Source organism: Apostichopus japonicus, chromosome 13 (assembly GCF_037975245.1).
Source record: "Apostichopus japonicus isolate 1M-3 chromosome 13, ASM3797524v1, whole genome shotgun sequence".
NCBI lineage: Eukaryota > Metazoa > Echinodermata > Holothuroidea > Aspidochirotida > Stichopodidae > Apostichopus > Apostichopus japonicus.
In genome coordinates, this window is record NC_092573.1 from 6160132 (window position 1) to 6179226 (window position 19095).

General features: G+C 36.5%; 2 protein-coding genes across 3 annotated transcripts in view; one reads left to right on the forward strand and one right to left on the reverse strand.

The window, feature by feature from the left end:
• The window catches only part of LOC139978415 (protein dead ringer homolog), a 36185-nt gene extending 24246 nt beyond the window's left edge, over positions 1-11939 (forward strand). The window contains exons 4-7 of the mRNA XM_071988629.1: positions 433-616; positions 2604-2848; positions 4871-5056; positions 5744-11939. Coding sequence (XP_071844730.1) covers positions 433-616; positions 2604-2848; positions 4871-5056; positions 5744-5919 — 791 coding nt within the window. The 3' untranslated portion in view covers positions 5920-11939. The remainder of the gene's footprint in view (positions 1-432; positions 617-2603; positions 2849-4870; positions 5057-5743) is intronic.
• Positions 6354-19095, reverse strand: part of LOC139978414 (transient receptor potential cation channel subfamily M member 3-like) — a 53236-nt gene continuing 40494 nt past the window's right edge. For both annotated transcript variants that reach the window (XM_071988628.1, XM_071988627.1), the window contains 3 exons: positions 18041-18228; positions 16638-16770; positions 6354-16185 (listed from right to left, as the gene is read on the reverse strand). In XM_071988628.1, coding sequence (XP_071844729.1) covers positions 15954-16185; positions 16638-16770; positions 18041-18228 — 553 coding nt within the window. In that variant the 3' untranslated portion in view covers positions 6354-15953. The remainder of the gene's footprint in view (positions 16186-16637; positions 16771-18040; positions 18229-19095) is intronic.

Here is a 19095-nt window from a genome sequence, read left to right on the forward strand (position 1 = left end):
TGATTCCTAAAGCCGGATCTCGAAAGAGATACTTTGAACAGACTTTTGTTAGTGAAATGGAGGTAAACGTCAAATATATATATATATATATTCAATATATATATAAATATTCATATATATTACAGATGTATCTGGGGTCCCCAGAAGTTTAAAGTGAGTTTCAGACAATGAGAAGTTTTTTGTTGCTAGTTACTCTTGAGTTTACAAATGACTTAATGCATACTCAACATGTTGTAGTAATTAAGAGGCAGACTTGAATGTTTAATGCATTTCCTCTTTCTGCCTGTTTTTTTCAAGCAAGATCTGCTGACAGTCTATTTCTTTATTTAGATATATTGTGCATGAATGTTTGTGAATGAATATTTTGTGAATGAATATTTTGTGAAAGAATGACCCTGTCATAACCCTTTATAACTTTCTAATCTCTTGCAGGTACACCTGTCAATCGGATACCAATCATGGCTAAGCAGGTACTGGACTTATATGAACTCTACAACCTAGTGGTAGCCAAGGGTGGCCTGGTGGAGGTCATCAACAAGAAACAGTGGCGTGAAATTACAAAGGGACTCAACTTACCAGCCTCCATCACCAGTGCCGCCTTCACACTAAGAACTCAGTACGTTAACAATTTTAAATTTTAGAATCGTTAGAATTTTTGGACCTATGTTAAAAAAAAAAATATAGAAAAAGGCTCAACTCTTGCTTTGGCCTTTTGGGATGTAAATGAAACCTTCAGGTTGGCGAGTTAGTTTACATTCTGATTGTTTATAGAAGGTCAATAGTAGTCGGAGTCAATTTATAAACTCAATTTAAAAGATATTGTTACATACTTTGCTAATTATCTTTTCTGTTGATACAGTATCTTCCATAGCCTTGTTTATCATTTGTCTCAAAATTACACTTTGAAGCAAAATTAATTATTACCATTTCATGAAGGTCATATTGCCTCCATACAATCAATTCAAATTGTTATTACCAGACCTAATGGGGTACAGACAGGCATTGTCTTCTCAGTTTAATCACCCCACAGTATGACGCGCAGTGATGCTACATTACATCATTGAAAGCTTGCACAGTGGGACCAAAAATCAGGCACTCAGTCAGTACTGAGATTGGCCTGTTAGAATATCAAGCATTTCACCCTCTAAAAACTGTAAAACACCACAAAAGTATTTGAGAAACCTTATACATTAGCTGACTTTCACATTCAACCAATAATGGTGCTAGAAATGTCTATAGAAGAATTGCCTACCACCAATAGCTACACATTCCACACCCCAACCTTGAAATTTGAAACCTTTTGTCATGGTCCTTGACTTACAGTTGATCACATTTTGTTACTATTTCAAGTGCATACCCACAGACTCACTGGCCGTTTGTCACTTTTGCACCTGGCAAAATGTTGCAGCTAAATTTTATAAAGAGGTCTTTGAAATTAACACTTGGAAACAGCTCAGTTCCTTTAACTGGTCATAAACAGTATCCATTAAGGGCAGTATGGCAACCACAACCCAAGTTTTGTGATGTAGACTATAGATTAGGGTGGTACATGGCTTCATTGTTAAAGGAAGAGTGTCCAAGGGGGGGGGGGGGGGTGGTTCAATACAAATTGGGTACTACTGTAATTTCCATTTGCAACTTCTCTAACTATACTTTTGTGTAGCACGTACATGTTATTCAGTTTGTCCATTTTTTGTTGTGTGTAATATTAAATGTAAGTCATTGAAAAAGTGTAAATCTTAGGTGCTCATCCCGTTCCCCTCTCCCTCCCCTTCCACCTCCCCATTCTCCCATGGCCATAGCCCTGTATAAAATTAATGGAATTTTTTGAGTTTCCATATGTAGTAACACATAACTGCAAGCACCATCAGTGTGCTGCTTTCAGTAGTGTTAACTTACATGTTGAATTATGGTGCTTTACACCATAACTGGCAGCGTTCAAGAACAACTGTCATTAGTACTACAGCTATTAGAATGGTCTGTAGCAGACATAATAGTCTTTCTGAGCAAACAGTTACTCAATATGTCAACCCATTTCACAAAGCAACAAATGTACATGCATGAATAAGACCATCCTATTTGATTTCAGGACTAAAATAAGAACATAACAGGGATATACTCTGTTTGTCATGTACCACTATCCCAGTTAGTCTGGTAAGTGCATGCTCAGATCAATGAAACATTCTATAAAATGATCTCAAGGTCAAATGGACATTATATGTTGACCTTTACAAAAATAATTTCATAGCTCAGGTTTAAGTGTTATTTTACACATTTTCCGAATTATCACCCCATGAAATATGTGGGATCTCTGAAATGCCCTCTTAAGGTATTCCATTCTGTCGTGTACACCCTTTTAAATGTCCAGTGTATTTATTCCATTGTTTTATCAATTTAATAGCTCAAGAAATTTACCTTCACAACTTCATATACTTACAGACCACATCCAACACTGCCTAGACCTTCTGTCCAGCCTGGACAAACTGTATAATAAGTTTTGCTATTTTAGGGGGCATGTTAGCTTCTTATTTTGCATCTGCAAAAGCTATCAGTTAGCTAGACCTTTCACATTGAATAACTTGTATTCTCTCATTGTCTGGCAGGTATATGAAATACCTCTACCCATATGAGTGTGCTATGAAGAACCTGAGCTCCCCGTCAGAGCTCCAAGCTGCTATAGATGGCAACAGAAGAGAGGGGCGGAGACCGACGTTCCACCCTCATGGACCGATGTCGTACGGTCTTCACCCATCACCGTTATCTCCATCGCCCACCATGATTCCCCACCCTTCTAGGATACCAGTCACCCAGCGATTGTCACCAAGGTCACCCATTATGTCCCCATACGGTGAGCAAATAAACAGCGTCAGTCTACAAGACTCTAGACTGATATTTATGTTGGTGGAATTTTATCATTTTAACGACTTTGTTATCCCTACCATCCTTCTTTTTTTTTCCACCTGTGGCTCAGCTACAAATTTTCAAACCATGAAGGTTGATTAATGACATTCTAACTAATTCACCTACTGTGCAGATCCAGAAATATGCTTATGATATTTACAGTGTTGAATCAAATTGCATAGATATATGATAATCATTACACTATAGGCAGTTGCATGGCACAAAAGCCTTCCCATTTTGCAAGTTGTACACTTTCTTTCCCCACCTTATCTGTTTGTCTCCCTCTCTCCCTTCCCTTTACTTCCATCCTGTCAGCTGCATTGATATTTGAAGCAACTAAAAAAACTAAAACTGAATTATAGTTTTGTGACTCAATATTGACATTGAATTAAGCTTTAACATCTTGTAGGAAACATTTGACAAACTAATATATGGTCATTGGAATGGATTGTGTACAATTTAATCGAGTTCTCCTTGCCATATGGTTCTATTATGCAACTTCACTTCAACGGTAACAACTTTTGAGTAATTTCTGTACATGCTCAAACCGATGAAGTTTTTTTTTTTTTACAACGACTCATACCATGCCACGATCTATAGTTAGGATAGAAGTAGAATAGAAAACCCTGACCAGACTAAAGTGGTTTTAACTGGGGGAAAAAATATGTGTCTGCTCTGGAAATGTGATCTCCAAATGTATAGGTTATGTCAGTAATTGTCAGGCATAGATGTTAAATTATCTAGTTACAAATGGCTATATCAGTGATGCTCTCTGCATGAGTTTGATCATATAAAGTACACCAAATAAGTTGTTAAGCCAAAATTGCTTTCATTAATGATATTAAATACAATGCACTAGTGCATATATTCTCACGTTGAAGGTTACTTTGGGGCTATATTTTCATCACAGTTGTCGTATGTGGTTTTGTTCATTCCTAGCACGTCTATTTACTTTTGATTCAATATGTCAGCCTCATTGAGATATACGTTGTTTGATCCCTTCATATTTAGTTCATTGAATGCTTGCATTTAGAGCCAAAAAAAACAACAAGAAGAAAAATGATATTAACGCAAAGTCAGAGCGATGTGTGAATTTGTTAGTATTTAAAGACTAAGTTCTGCAAACGGCAGAGTGATTCTACATAAAAGAGCCGAACCTGTTTATCCAAAATTATCTTTCAGCTATGATAGAATTCAGATTAATATTCTTGCCATATATTCACAATTAAACCTTTGATCCATTGTTCGGCAAAGGATGAATTCACCGACCGGGGGAACTCAGACAAAACCCACTTGAATAGAAGTCTGGCTACGAAGTTTGATTAAAGGAATGAGATTATAGGCAAAGAAAATAAAAATAGAAGCAGTATAGTCTACTAGGAATTATACAATGGAATTTAATTTAGATTGTACCAATATCAACAGGCTAGTGCAAAACTGAAATTATGATTATTATTCCATGTATAAAGGAGTACTGCGATGCAGTTGATCAAGCGCAACCACAAACTCATTTCAAGATGTTAGTCAGTCTCGCCACCACAATATATTCAAATTAAGGAACAATAAAAAATCCTGGTGTACCATAATATGAGAACACAGTTTCACTTTGAACATGGCAAAATTTTGCGATAAGACCAGATTTGGTACTGTCAGTTGCAAAAGGGAACCTTGATCCATGGTTCCTCGGTGCATGTACATTAACTAAAGTACCACATGTTGTAAATCAGCAGCCCCACGAATTATAATGACGCTTTAAATCGACAAAGTAGTTATTGAGCTGTTGAGAAATGAAGGGAAGGTGTTTACGTATCGCATCCGTTAAACATTCGTCTCATTTTTAATTTCTTTTATTCTTCTTGTAATCTTATTTTATTGTATGTTTTTTTTCTTCAAAAGTAGGCTTATGTTGTTGCATGTGGAAATGAAAGAATCTTTTCAATTTGAATTTGCTCTTTCTTTTTTTGTTAAGATGACGAGCATTCCCTGCCACACCCTCACCCATTGTTGAGGAAGGCATCTAGTCACTACTCCGACCATGACAGGGAGACCTCACCGCCTCTACCCAAACGGCCCTACCTCATGGAGGACGAAAGGTTGTTGTTACCACAGCAAATGATACATCCATCCGCACACATCAAAATAAGTAGCCATAGGGGTAAGTTGATGACAAATTTATATCCAAATTGCAATTTTTTTATTCCCTACTTCTTCCCGGCGGTGGATGGGGATTGCGGAGAGGGGATGGGGGAAGTAAGGTGGCAAAACAATGATGCATTGTGGTAAGGAAGATTTGGCTGTGCTGTGTGCAGGCGTGTAGCCAAGGGGGGGGGCAAAGGGGGCAGCCCCCCCTTGAGCATATTTTTTAATTTTTTTTTTAATGTTTTTATGATATCGCTAGTATTTTCAAAAGAGAAAATGCTAAGATGCAACTTACAAGGCCTGGGAAGTGCCATTTCCAGCGATCTGGGAGGCATTTTCAGCCAAAATTTTCTTGTACGCTTCGTGCCAACCATGGTGGCGCTACGCTTAGATAGTTTGCAATGCCAATTCTACAGTTTCGCCCCTCCCTTGGCAAATTCCTGGCTACGCGCCTGGCTGTGCGTGGGTTCATTTGTGAGCCTCACTTCTGCAACAATGATGCATTGTGGTATGGAAGATTTGGCTGTGCTGTGTGTGGGTTCATTTGTGAGCCTTAGATTCTGCAAGTTGGATAAGTACTGTTATTACAGAATTGTGGAATTGTCGTTGTTCACTGGACTACCATTAATTAACTGCACGCTGCAGGGATTGTCTTGAACTCTATTTCAATGTTGCTCTTTCTTTCACATTGCTTCTCCTGCAGCTCAACCAGAGACTGGTTTTCCGTTGTTTGAAATCAGGGGAGACAACACCTTAGTCGTTAGCATAGAGCTCAACGGACTTCTCTACCAGGGAGTTCTGTATCCACGGTCGCTTTCTGGCCATGCTCTGCACTCAACTCTTTCCTCTCGCCAACCAGTGGCCTCACATGACCACTGAGAGTCAATCTGTAGTCTAATTTAACAGCTTTCTCTCAAGTAGTGGGCCCCACTTGAAAAAACCAACAGTGCGAGCCTGCATAATTTCACTATAAATTGATACGAACTTAATTTTAATAGGTTTTGGTCACACAGCATTCTCACATGAACACACAGAGATAATAAAATATATGAAATGCTTCTAGCCTTACTGATCAAACAAAATAGCAGCACAGATTTGTACAGCAATGTCTTGTCTGTTAGGTAAATACCACAGACTTTTAAATTTAGTCATGTTATTTATGCAATAGACCAAGTTAATAATATAATTCTATTCTATGATCAACTTTCATAATAAAATCCTCTCTGCTCCTAAAGCTCCAACAACAACAACAACAACATTGTGCAACATGGGTATAATATATTTGTACTTTGGGTAAGGGATTTTCAGCTAAACTTCTTGTGTCCTGATCTTGTTAGTTTTATCCATCTTTTTGTGTTTTTACTGGGTATTTTTATTAATTTTTTTTTACTGATCCAAAAGTACAAAGATAACTCTTTCTTTATGAAGAAAACACTACAATGCATTTTTTAAACTTTTTTATATACTTTTTACAGGGTTCATCTTAATGCAATAATTGCAATAATTAGAAAGTACTAATCGTTGGTCAGATTTAAATGTTGTTCCTGACATGTTACACAGGGTATATTACTAAATTACTTCAAATCATTCAAATTAATTCAGGAAATGATGACAAAACTGGTCTAGGGGGGTCAAACAAATGCTGCACCTTAACCATTCTTTCCTTTTGCAATGAGGAATGTTTAGGTACCTTAAGATTTTGTCTGGAGGTAAAACTATATATGTTTTTTTTACACTATGCACTGTTTATACAGTCTTTCTGATCATATGCAAGATCTGTAAAAGTGTGTGAAAAAGAACAAAATTTGAACCCTCCAAGTTAAAGATTTATAATCTGATTTTTTATCATAAAGTTGATTTAATATTTGGTTCATAAAGCATTTTTAATAATACCTCTATTGTTATAGCATGGTCATTTAATGGTGATATTTGTCTTTAGTCAGTTTTGAAAGAAATTTCCATTGTCCATTTTGTTTGTAAATACTCAAGTAAAATTTTGATTCCCTTTGTTACAAAGTAACACCTCAGAAGGAGTACTAAATGTGATCCAGTTTCAATTCATACATGAATGCACGGTAGAGTTTTCTTACCTCGTTTTAAAAAATCACGTTGGGTTTTATACAGATTTCATCATTATAGGAATATATTCTACAAATGTTATAAATGGGGCATGATGGTTGTCAAATGATTTTAAAGGAAAAAAAAATACAATTTGGTGTCAATTGTGGAAGTATCTTACATATCATGCTATTTAAAAAAAAAACCTATCTTTGCAATTATGAAATGGGACTAATCTCATTTAAAGTTTGGCAAACTTTGTACATAAAATTCTTACATTTTCTATAAAAGGTTGTTTATTCCAATGTTCTGGTCTGTACTTTAAACATTTTCCTTGCAGCTGTAGTATAGGATCTTTATATGTATAAAATCATTGCAAATAGTTCATGGTCTCAATGTATTAAATCAAAGCTGACAAAAGATGTTGCTAATTTGTCCAACATAGAAAGATATTTCATAAATCAGATATCAATAATCTTCTGGCTCTTATTTTTTCAATTTTATGTTCTTCTTTGCAGCTGAGTTTCTTTCTGCTTTTCAGCATCCATTACCAGATATAAATATGTTTATTATTTGTTTGTGTTTTTGATAAGAAATGAAAACAAAGTTCTTTGTAATGTGAAATTCACATAATGAAACCTAGAGTAAGAAATAACCTTGTTTCATGATATGTAATATCCCATCATTTTTATATTATACTATTTAAAAGCAGCTTTCTGAGTAGATTGTGATAAATTTCAAAATGGTATTTGATGATCAAAATTCTGCAACAGATTAGACCGTTAGGTGTTTCATAGGTTGGCCTACCAGTGTACTGGCTCAAACCTGATGCCATGATGAGGTACCAAAGAATTTTTTTTGATATTCCTTTGGTTGCCTAAAGGTGCTTAATTAAGCTTCCTTCTAGTTGGTACTTTCCCGATGCATTATTTTTTCTAAGTTCTTGTGAAAGAGTGAAGTACTAGTTAAAAAATTCAGGCATTTTCCACTTTGCTTCTAAAAAGATTGATACTGAAAAGTATCATAATGGCAAAGAATGTTGAGGGTTTGAATCAAGTGTGTTAATATATCACTTTAATGTATATTTTCATTTGTTGAAGACATCTATAAGGTTATAGTATAGTGTTATCAATTCAGACTTTGATATTTTGAGAACTAATACCTGGAAGGTTAATTTGGCAAAATTATCAACAAACTACCAAAAGTTTCTTTGAAATATAATAATATCAATAAAGGTCAAATTTACTCTTTATGGAGCTAATGTGTCGTATCAGGAAACTGTTATGAGTATTTTCTAAATTGATGTGTAGGCATGATAAGATATTTCAACCAACCATTCTTTGTTTTCTCGCTGCTATGGGGAGGGGTGGCAGAAGGGTACTACATGATACATTGGCCTGCAAGGGGAGGGGGGGGGGGCAGACGTAAGCTAAAGTTCTGGGTTTGGCACCTTTTCACGGAAGTTTTTCCTTTTTGCTTATTGGTCCCCAATAGGACACTCAGGCAGTTTCAGCAGTCTCGTGGCTATTTCTTATTTGTTATCAAATAGCTTGGTTTATACTTCGGTCACACAAAGACTATATCTTTATATAATTACTTCAATTTTTATGCGGGTTTTTACGAATGTAAAGGTTGACCATTTGATAGTCAGGTACTCATTGTTAATTGAAAGGATGCAAGTGAATGATCCAACCATTGCATTGATGTGCATTTCTAGTGGTAGGGGGTAGGGCATATGCCTACTGACTTATAAAGTGGGGGGGGGGGGGACTTGCAAGTCTTCTATGTGTTACTGAGCAGACTACGTTTGTTCATTTTCCAGTACATTGGCTCATGAATGTGCTGTACATTAAATGACCTATGATTTGTGAGTCCTAATGTAACATTCCATTTGTCTGGTCTTTCATGCCAAGTGAACAATAATTTATCTTTCATAAATAGTTTGTATAATTTTCTTTGATAAAAATATTAAAAGACAAAAAAAGTCCCCATGATGAGAAAAAATATTGTAACAAGCAGTTACGAAATATGAGCAATGTTTACTAATTGACTGTCTTCATAATTTACTGCATTATGTTAGTTTCAGTAGTACTCAATGTGGAATGTCCTGTCACGATAACACGTGACCAGAAACAAACTGTCAAATCTGCCGCATGCATTAGTGGTCATAACATATATGTTACATAATATAGGACAAAGACAATTGTTACTTTTTAAAATATATATTGAAATTTCTTCATAACAACCTTCACTACTTTTGTAAAATTCTGTACCTATAAGCCTTACTTTTTTTTCCTTCTTTTTTATCTGAAAAACTATTGGGCTGAATATGCTATTGTCCAGCTAACTAGTATGCTATTGCCAACTGTTTGCACCAGTTCAGAATTAAAAGAGATATATGTTTTCTGTAGTTTTGACAACAGACAATATGATGAGTCCAACAGGTACAAAGCTTTAGTACTCTACAGCAAAAATACTTGGAGTACCACTTTGGGTAGACCCAAGAAGGGTGAGTACGAGCACACTAATTAACTATGCACGAAAAAAGATTACAGGGTACACATTACTCAATAGAATTCTGTTGGGAAACAGAAAATGCCTGTAGTTAGTATAGGGCCTAGTGGCAGTCAAAATAACTTCATGTGATGAAAAGTTACAGTAGCCTGGGATAAAAGCACTATAGTGCAAGGCATTGCAGTAATTTGTTCAACTTTACCTCAAATAATGAGAGTAGTAACGTTCATAATAGTAATACTAAGGAACTTTACAATTAAGTGCATTTTTGAAAATGTCAGCCATTATTCATACCAATTGTGGTTTGTAGAACACGCTATGGACTAGTTCTGTATTAGAATTCTTTTAGGTATTACAAATATATCAATCAATAGTGCGAGATGCTGGGGTAAAACAAATTCAGTTATTGTTCACAAAATGTAGGTGGGGTGTGTCACATGAGATTCATTCAATGACAGAAATGTTGAAACACCTTTAAACAATAAATGTTTTGATAATAATAGAACTGTTTGGTAAGCTGTAAAGGCTTTCTCACAAGCAAGTGAATTGAAGCGAGTTAAAAAGAAAGAAAAAAAAATCCAAATTGTCTGTTTTAAATCACTGTATCAACCAGTGGCGTAGGAAGGTACTTTTGAGTGGGGGGGGGGGCTGAAGACTGATGGCCGGCCTGGGGGAGGGGTCTAAGGGGAGGGGGTGTCCCTCTCCCCTTTGGATTTTTTTTGCATTTCCAGGTGGCCTCAGATGCAATTTGGTGCAATATAGCACACCTCAACACCCACTCCATTTTGTAAATAATTTTGCATTTTCACCTGGCCTTAGATGCAATTTGGTGCTCCAAATGAGATTTTTTTCTGATTTGGAAATGAAAAAGGGGTTTTCTGACTTGCTGAGCGGGGGCGGAATGATACTTCCGCCCCCCCCCCATATTTTTTACTGGGGGGGCTGGCGCCCCAGCCCCCCCGGTCCTACGCCCTTCGTATCAACAATGAAATGCCAGATTGGAGCCATTTCCATAAACCATTTAATTAAGCTGTGATATATACGATAACTATATGGGGAGCATATGGCACGATACAGCTAGTTTGAGAGTAGCAATTATCAACAAGGGTACAGGACAATTGCCCCCACAGTACACTCCAAATTGAACACTTGTTTGAAAATTTGACCGGTGAAGCTGTCAATTTTCATCAATGCATAATAGTTGTGTCTAGTTCTACCACTTCAAATCTTTGAGCAAGAGTCCCAAGGAGCTGGGAAAGCAGGGGAATTGGGGGGAGGGGGGGCAGGGGGTGTTGGACAGAGAAGATACAACCAGCATTGGTTTGTATACACAAGCTGAACGTAATACAGTATTAATGTACATCAATTACATTACAAGGTGAAATTAATAGATTGTTTTCATGATAATGTACCCAATTAATGAGAAGTAATGTACAGTATTATAATATTTGTGTATCTTTGGCAAGATAAACTTTTGCTTATTTTATATGTGACTTTGTGGCATTGAAGATAACACAAATTTTTGAATCAATTTATAAAAGCATGGGTTAAAAGAAGCTGGAAATTTAGTCGAAAATTGTTGGAAATAATTAAATGTGTTAATAAGAGTAAACTTGTCAAACATTTGACATAAATGTGGTGTAATCGGTATGTTTTTGGTTTCAATTTACAAGACCAGTATTTCTTGTTGCATTGATAATATTTACTTGATAAAATGAGGACTGGTTATGTGTGGAGTAAACTTGATATCCAAAGCAACTTGATACATATTGATGATAACATTATATATGCAGTTTGAAGATATTTAAGAGTAAATTTTGTGTCCATGATATAGTTGGTTTTCTATTAGAGAATACTTGATATCCATCATAACTTCATATTCGAGTTAACTCGATATCAGTTATAACCTGACTTCAGAATTATTTCATAACTTTGAAGTTTACAAATACTTTAAGCTAGGCTGTCTCCTATTTTTAATGAGAAGTTGGGCGGAGCAAAGTAGCTACACAGATGTTGTTATAATATATTTTGATTATATGAATCATTCTGAGGAGTTCTTCTCTTTGGTATAGAGTCACAAGGCTGTTTTGATTACATTATATTATTAAAATTAAATGCTACATATAACTTTGTATCTAATGCATTGTTTTGGTGATCGTTATAATCCTTCACAAAATTCAGGTTTTTCGGACAATCAAACATTGTCTGTACAATTTGTCTGTACAAAGAAATATTGACCGTTTCTTTTGTTGTAATTCTTATCATTGTACATTTTTTTATAGCAGATCTGTTCATCTTCTTTGGGAATAATTAAACGAAACAATGTAGTTTGTAAAGTCTTGTCTTTCTTTGATATTTTTCTGGTCTATAGACAAATCAAAATTAAGGCGATCCAAATGAATACAAATTAAATGATTTTCGAAACATAAATATTTCCCTCACCCTCGTCGCCTCCAACCTATGAATGCAATAACTTCTGATATTTGATGTACATATATATCTTCCCCTCCCCTCCCCCCCCCCCATCATTTCAGCCAATCGAAATTGCTACAAGACTTTCCGTTCGTTATCACTATAAACGTTAACAGTAGTCGTGACAGAGGGATGGGGGAGGGGGGGGGGGGGGTTGGGCGGACACCAACAATTTAAGGAGGGATACAATAAGTGTTTTCTGTAACTTTTTTCAGCTTTTTTTTGTACACATGGTAGTGTTGGATGGTGGTGGTAGCACCCATAGGTGACATTACACTAGTCTTCAGTACGTGGGTGCCGGGTATACAGGTGCAGGTGCTCCTGCCTGAATATAACACTGCAAAGCTGTTCGTTAAAAATTACTTGATCAAGTTTTCAGTATTAAATTTTCAAATCCCAACATAACGTGATAAACATATAAGGTTCCTCGCTCTCGCACACGGAGCTGCATCACACCACGGCCGATTCCATCAAGGAAGCATCGTTGCTCTCTGCAACTTAACTTAGGCTGGCTTCTTTAGTCACGCACGAGTACTGAAATACGTAGTTATTACAACACCGATAGGATCAGCTTTTATTGGAACAATAGTTCCTCTTTATCAATGATCCAAGTAAAACTTCCATTCCCGCATTTACTACGGAATGCGATATGTATAAAAAATGTCCAAAACAATATAAGTATGTCCAAAACGATATAAGCATATCCAAAATAATATGAGTGTCGAAAAGTTATATGAGCATGTCGAATGTAACTGCTAACTTCATTGTAGTGAACATTTTGACGTTGGATTCATGCCATTTGCAACTGTCAAGAACAATATAAGTATGTCCAATGTAATATAAGCATGTCCAAATTTTATATAAAAAAACATGTCCAAAACAATATAAGTATGTCCAAATATGATCATGTCCAAATTAATATAAGAGAGTGTCGAAAAATTATATGAATATGTCGAATGTAACTGCTAACTTCAACTTTGTAATGAACGATTGCAGGGCGATTGAAGGGCGTTTTCATGGATCTTTATAACTATGGGTGGGGTGTGGTAGTCCAGCATCAGGAATCAGTTTGATTGTACAGTAGGGATGATTTGGGGGGGTGGGGCTGCAGAACGGTAGGCATGAGAACGAGGGCATCTTATTTTACTTTTTATTTACCTTCCCGAGTTCTTGAACGACCATTACTTAGTATAAAGTCAGAGAAATCTACGTACGGACAAAATTTCAATCGAATATACGATTTCAAATATATTTAATTTAAATATTCAATATGTAGTGTTATTAACACACTTTTATTTAAACTGCGACACCGTACCAAGTCAGACTAAATTCTGTTTAACTTGAAGACACATTAAACGAGTGCGAAATATTTATTTACAAAAAAAAAGTGTGTATTCCGCACAAATATGGTTACCTCATTCTTTACACTATAGTATAGCGGATAACTCGAATATGCCCAATTTTGACTGAAGCAATTACTGACTTGAAAGCATGTTGTAATGTATGTATATATATATATATATATATATATATATATATATACCGCCAAATCAACTAAATATTAGTAAAGTATATTTACCAGACACAAGTATATATATATATATGGTATAACTCTCAGTATGTGATGATAGCAAATTGGTCATTTAATATATCACTTATGTTAAGTTATGACCTCGGATATAGTTACGGTCGAACTTCTATTGCACGATAATCTGTATAGTTATATAGGAATGAAACCACTGGGGTGAGATGGGTGGAGGATGGGTGAGAGGGTATAAATATCGTCTCGATTTACCAAAGTGTGCCTTGATGGACCCCTAGTTTTCAAAGGGAGTCGCGACCCTTTTGTGGTCACCAAAGATTCGGAGGGAACAAGAAATTGCCCCCTTTTTTTTGGGGGGGGGGAATGGAAAAATAATTAACATAAATTACTTAAAAAGTTGAAAAATATAATACCGTTATGCAACTAAACACCACGAGTTTCGCAGAGGTGAGGCGTATTGCTCCCCGTGAACCGACTCTACCCTTTGTCGCAACATCCGCCAAATATGACGTGAAAATTGACGTGAAGATTGTGGTCACCAAGCCAGATGAGGTTAAATATGGTTGGACAGTATTTGATCTCAGAAATTAGAATGCCCCGGGACTTTTTAAACGAAAAAACAGCATCTAGTCATAGAGGTAACTATCTAAGGAACAAGGACATCTGGACTGGGTTGGGGGGGGGGGGGGGGCTTTAATCGCATTACTTAAATGAAAGGAGAAATGGAACCATTCAATTTGACTTATTTTTTCAGACTGGATACATTATTATGGCATATATTATCATATACAAAGAACACCGGTAGAAAATCTTGAAAAATTGAAATTGAAAAGCCATTCATACCAAATTCAATAACTAGTATATAGAAAAATATGATTAATATGACAAATAAATACCAAGTTATATCAATTTGCCTGTTTTTTTTTTTATACCAAACCAATTACTTCACCACGTAGTTGTTGTAATACCATTTTTAAAGTTTCTCATATAACATTTGTAATATAGGAACAGAAATAACAAATAAATAAATAACAAGAAAATGTAGATATGTGCAAGTGTAGATAGGCCTATGTGAAAGTGTAGATATGTGAAATACGTGCCACAATTAGCCATTACTTGGCCCATGCAGAGAGATTCATATTCGAACACCGTAAAAAATATTGACATCTCTTTTCTCACTTTCTCTCTTCACTGTGGAGAAATGTAGCTATTGAATTTGATGATCGCAGATCTAGTACCTTGATGTATGCTTGTTGTGAGTCCGTGTACTCGTATGCTAGCATAAGTACATATTATATACTTGTACTCTCCCCCATGGCCAGTGGCGGAGCGTCCATACAGTCGGGGGGGCGGATGCCCCTCCTGACGGACTCAAATGGACTGCCGGCGCCCTTTTCAGCTTTTTTCCACTTTTTACTTATTCGCGATTATTGACTTTTTTATTGAGCTCTCATCTACCTATTGACATTTGTCACATCTTGTTGGCGATGACACCTATTTATTCTTCGTTTATCTGCAAATTAGCAAGGCCTGGAAAGGGTAATTTCCGGCGATCTAGGGAGTATCTTTAATCAAAAAATTTCTGTACGCTCCGTGCCAACCTGTGGTGGCGCTCTGCTTAGATAGTGTCGAAAGCGCCCCTACTGACCATTCTCGACCCCCCTGACCAATACCCAGCTCCGCCACTGCCCATGGCTATGTACTCGCTCTCGTACTCGTGACATTTTGGACTCTAGTTAAAGATACTAATGCCAAATTAAGAACCCATACTCGTGCTTACGGACCGTACCTGTGCATAAACTCATACAAATGGAAATGTTTACTTTATGAAACCTTTTTCATTCTGTTTCTAGTTGTTGTGTTTTACTTCCATAGTTTTCAACGTGACAACAGTGTTGATATTGAAACCATTCACGGCCAGGGTTAGGTCGTGTAAGCAAAATGTTTAGATGCAGCAATTGCAAATCTTGTTTCCCATAGCAGAAAATATAGATTATAATATATAAAGATTATCATGACAGATTGAAGCATATTTGTTTCGACGACGTCATATTTAGACTTGTTCAAGTCTTTACTATCGTGTATGTAGGAATATTTAAAATGAAATATCTTCCATATGAAACAAGATTTTTCTTAGCTATTTTTGGGAAGCCATTCATTTCAAACATTTTTAACTCGATGAACACGGCTAAAGTCCTTTAATGACCAAGTACCTTAACGTACCAATTTCAATATAAAAATTTTAAATCGTAATAGTAGGCCATAGAGATCATAGCAAAGTCGTAGAACTAAATCATGCCAGGCCTTTTGTTTTGTTTCTAAATTCTCATTTTGATTTTCCGAAGCCTATCACCTTGCTAATCTTGCGTGTCTTTGACGTGATTCCCGACTCCGTGTTAGCAGTGACGTCACTCTCTTGGCCTCCTTTCAATGTACTCCGAATATCGTAGAGTAAAGATGCCAGATGTTCTACGTGCTCCCCTAACATCTTGAGTCTTCTTCTGGTATCGGCCTCACTCATTTGCAACTGCTCCAGATGTGAAACATTTGAATCCATCCTAAGTATGTACAGAGGAACATTAAAAGTGGGACATGTATACATCGATCAAGCATTGATATCGTTATCTTTCTTTTACAATGGTTCTGTGCATAACTTTAACAATTTTTTTTTTCATCTTAGAGATATCTCTAATTTCTTTCATTTTCTTTCAGTTTGTTCTTAGTGTTCATTTTTCTGTCGTTTTGTTTTATTTTTTTGAGTGTTGCTTTAGGTTGATTGACACTATATATGCTTATTCATTTCCATAAAAATGAACATACGCTAACAAAGTAACAACCCCATTGTTTTCCTCACCTTCTTTCCGTGGTTATATAGGAGCAACATTTGCGCCAGCAACAGATAGTTCGCCTCAATCTGAAGTTTTAAATCGGTCTTTACCCCCCTTCCCCCCCCCCCACACACACACGCATACACCCCACCCAATACTATCACACAGTGTACACGTCTTACCTATCACTGGTTCTCTGTACCATGCCCGCAAGAGACGCCTGTTCGTGTAAGGACTGCTGTCGCAGATAATTCTCGACACACTCATCTTCAAATGTACGTAGAAGCTGAATGGCGTCATCGTCCAGTTCAATTTCTGGAGATTGGAAAGAGGATAAACACAAAGGCATAAGGTATGGACAAATCCCTCCGACAACTATCTATTATTATCTGTGAACTTTACTGGTATTTCGGCATTCATTTAAACTGTTCTTCTTTTCTTAAAAAAAAAAAGGTTAAAAAAAGTGTAGAAAAACGGAAACATCCAAATTCATTTTCAAGAGTCTTCTCATGTTAAGTCAGAACGACCGCTTCTGGAATCGTAGTAGGGTGCTGGGATGAAGTGGGGATGGGTGAATCGGGGAGGGCATATATTAGATAAATTCTATATATCAGCCGCAGAGTAATAAGTCACTGCCCTAAGAAATTTTGAAAGCCAGTTGTTATATCTTTCTTCTATTAGAGGAGAGCGCCCGCTATATGAATGTATAACATTGATGTTTCCACACAGACAAACTAAGAGATTAGCTTAAAAAACTACTTCCACTGTCACAGATATATGTCATGTGCCAAGGGTGATCAAGGGAGTGAGTCACAAGAAATTAGCTACAAATATTGTTTGGATCAAAAGCAGCATATAGTTTTAAAAAGCAGCAGGCCCCTGTTGCGGGTATATAGATGCACCACTATTTCGATACAAATTTTGGTATAGAAACTCCCCCCCCCCCCCCTCAGTATGTGTAAACACAAAGAATATGCTGGCAACAAACCAAAAATACAAGCTTAAGTATAGAGATTCATCGTGTGGTTAATGAAGCTTAAAAGTCTGTCTAACAGCAGATTGATCTAACCCATTGATCTCATGCTAACATTGCTTATGCACCAGTGTATAGCTAACACGTTATCCATTGCGGTCAAGTCATGTTCATGGTTACAAAGAGAAAATATGTTTGATGTTCATGATTATTTTGTAAACAAAAACAAACTGAATTCTTTTAATAGTGTCCTTATATACGTTATTTTGAATTTAACACCCATTAAGATTCCAATGAATCAGCTATGATAGCGTGTAGCATGTGTAAACCATGTTACGTATAGTATAAGCTATACATAAAAAGTAACTGCTTCTTTCACAATATTAATTTCTGTTGTTACTCTACAAATTGCGAGTTGTTTGAGAGTACTAAGAAGTGCCAAATAACCGGCAGCAAAATATGCTTGCTTTTTTCATTTTTTTTTCTCTTTTGTAGGTGGGTGGGTAAGGGGGGGGGTGGGGCCGGGTTGTATTTTAAACATGTACACGTTTGAGGCTGTTATTACACCCTTTATTAGTAATTCAATAAATGAAAACTGAGAAATTGACTCACTCATTGTATTTTTTTTCGCTTTCACATTGCAAACTGAATAGACCAACCAGCGAATCATCATTGAAACATGCATTATGAGGGTCAATGGTGGTGGCAAACAAGGTCTCTCGCTGTATTCCATAATCAGCTCATATCGATGAAATTTCCAAATTTCGTTGGCGTTTTCAATCACTTTGCTGAACGTGTTGCTTTACAAGAAACAGAAAAACTTATCAATCAATCAGTCGAATCAGAAGGCGTACGCAGGTGGTTCCCGTTTGAATTATGGCCAATATGGGGGGGGGGGGGTTACTTAATTTTGATTATAACAAGTTCTTACCGCATTGCTCAACGTTCAACGGCGCTTTGCTATGTAGCTCTATCTCGGTAGTCAATCTGGTAACCCCCCACAAACCTCCAACACCATCTTGTAATTCACCCTACCCCCATACATCTCAACATCATTATCGTCCAAACCTAAGCAATTATTCTCGTTTTTACCGTAAAGGCCTGTTAAAGTGTCGTTCTAATGTCTACCACACTTTTATCGCTTCATGTTGACAAAGGGTTAAATAGTATGTTAGAAGTACATAGGGTGCACGTCACATGACTCTACATGGTTGATATGTTTTCCAACAATGGAGCGAGACTTCCAGATCATATGTGATTCGATAATCGTAACTGTTTCAAAACTGGTGCAAGTCTTTCACTAATCAAAGTAACGTGAATACCTACACCGTAGCCTTACGACAAGTTGGTAGAACATGTATAAACCTAGTCTTATAGTAAATTTGCATGTATTATTCGGGATGCAGCTGTTATAATTATCACATCATTGCACATATTTTTACGGTTAGAAATAATTGCTAGTTAAAGTTAGGAACGAAACCCAATGAACTGTTCTTTGTCATCTAAAATGAGGGCGCATGTACTAAATGTTTCAAAGTTGGAGATCTAACTGGACGGAATATTACACTTTTGATTCTTCTTTGTTTTCTGAGTTGAGCTTTATAAAGTTTTGCTATTCGGTATTAAATTCTGATAACAATGTTTGCCATTTAGCTTAATTAATGGTA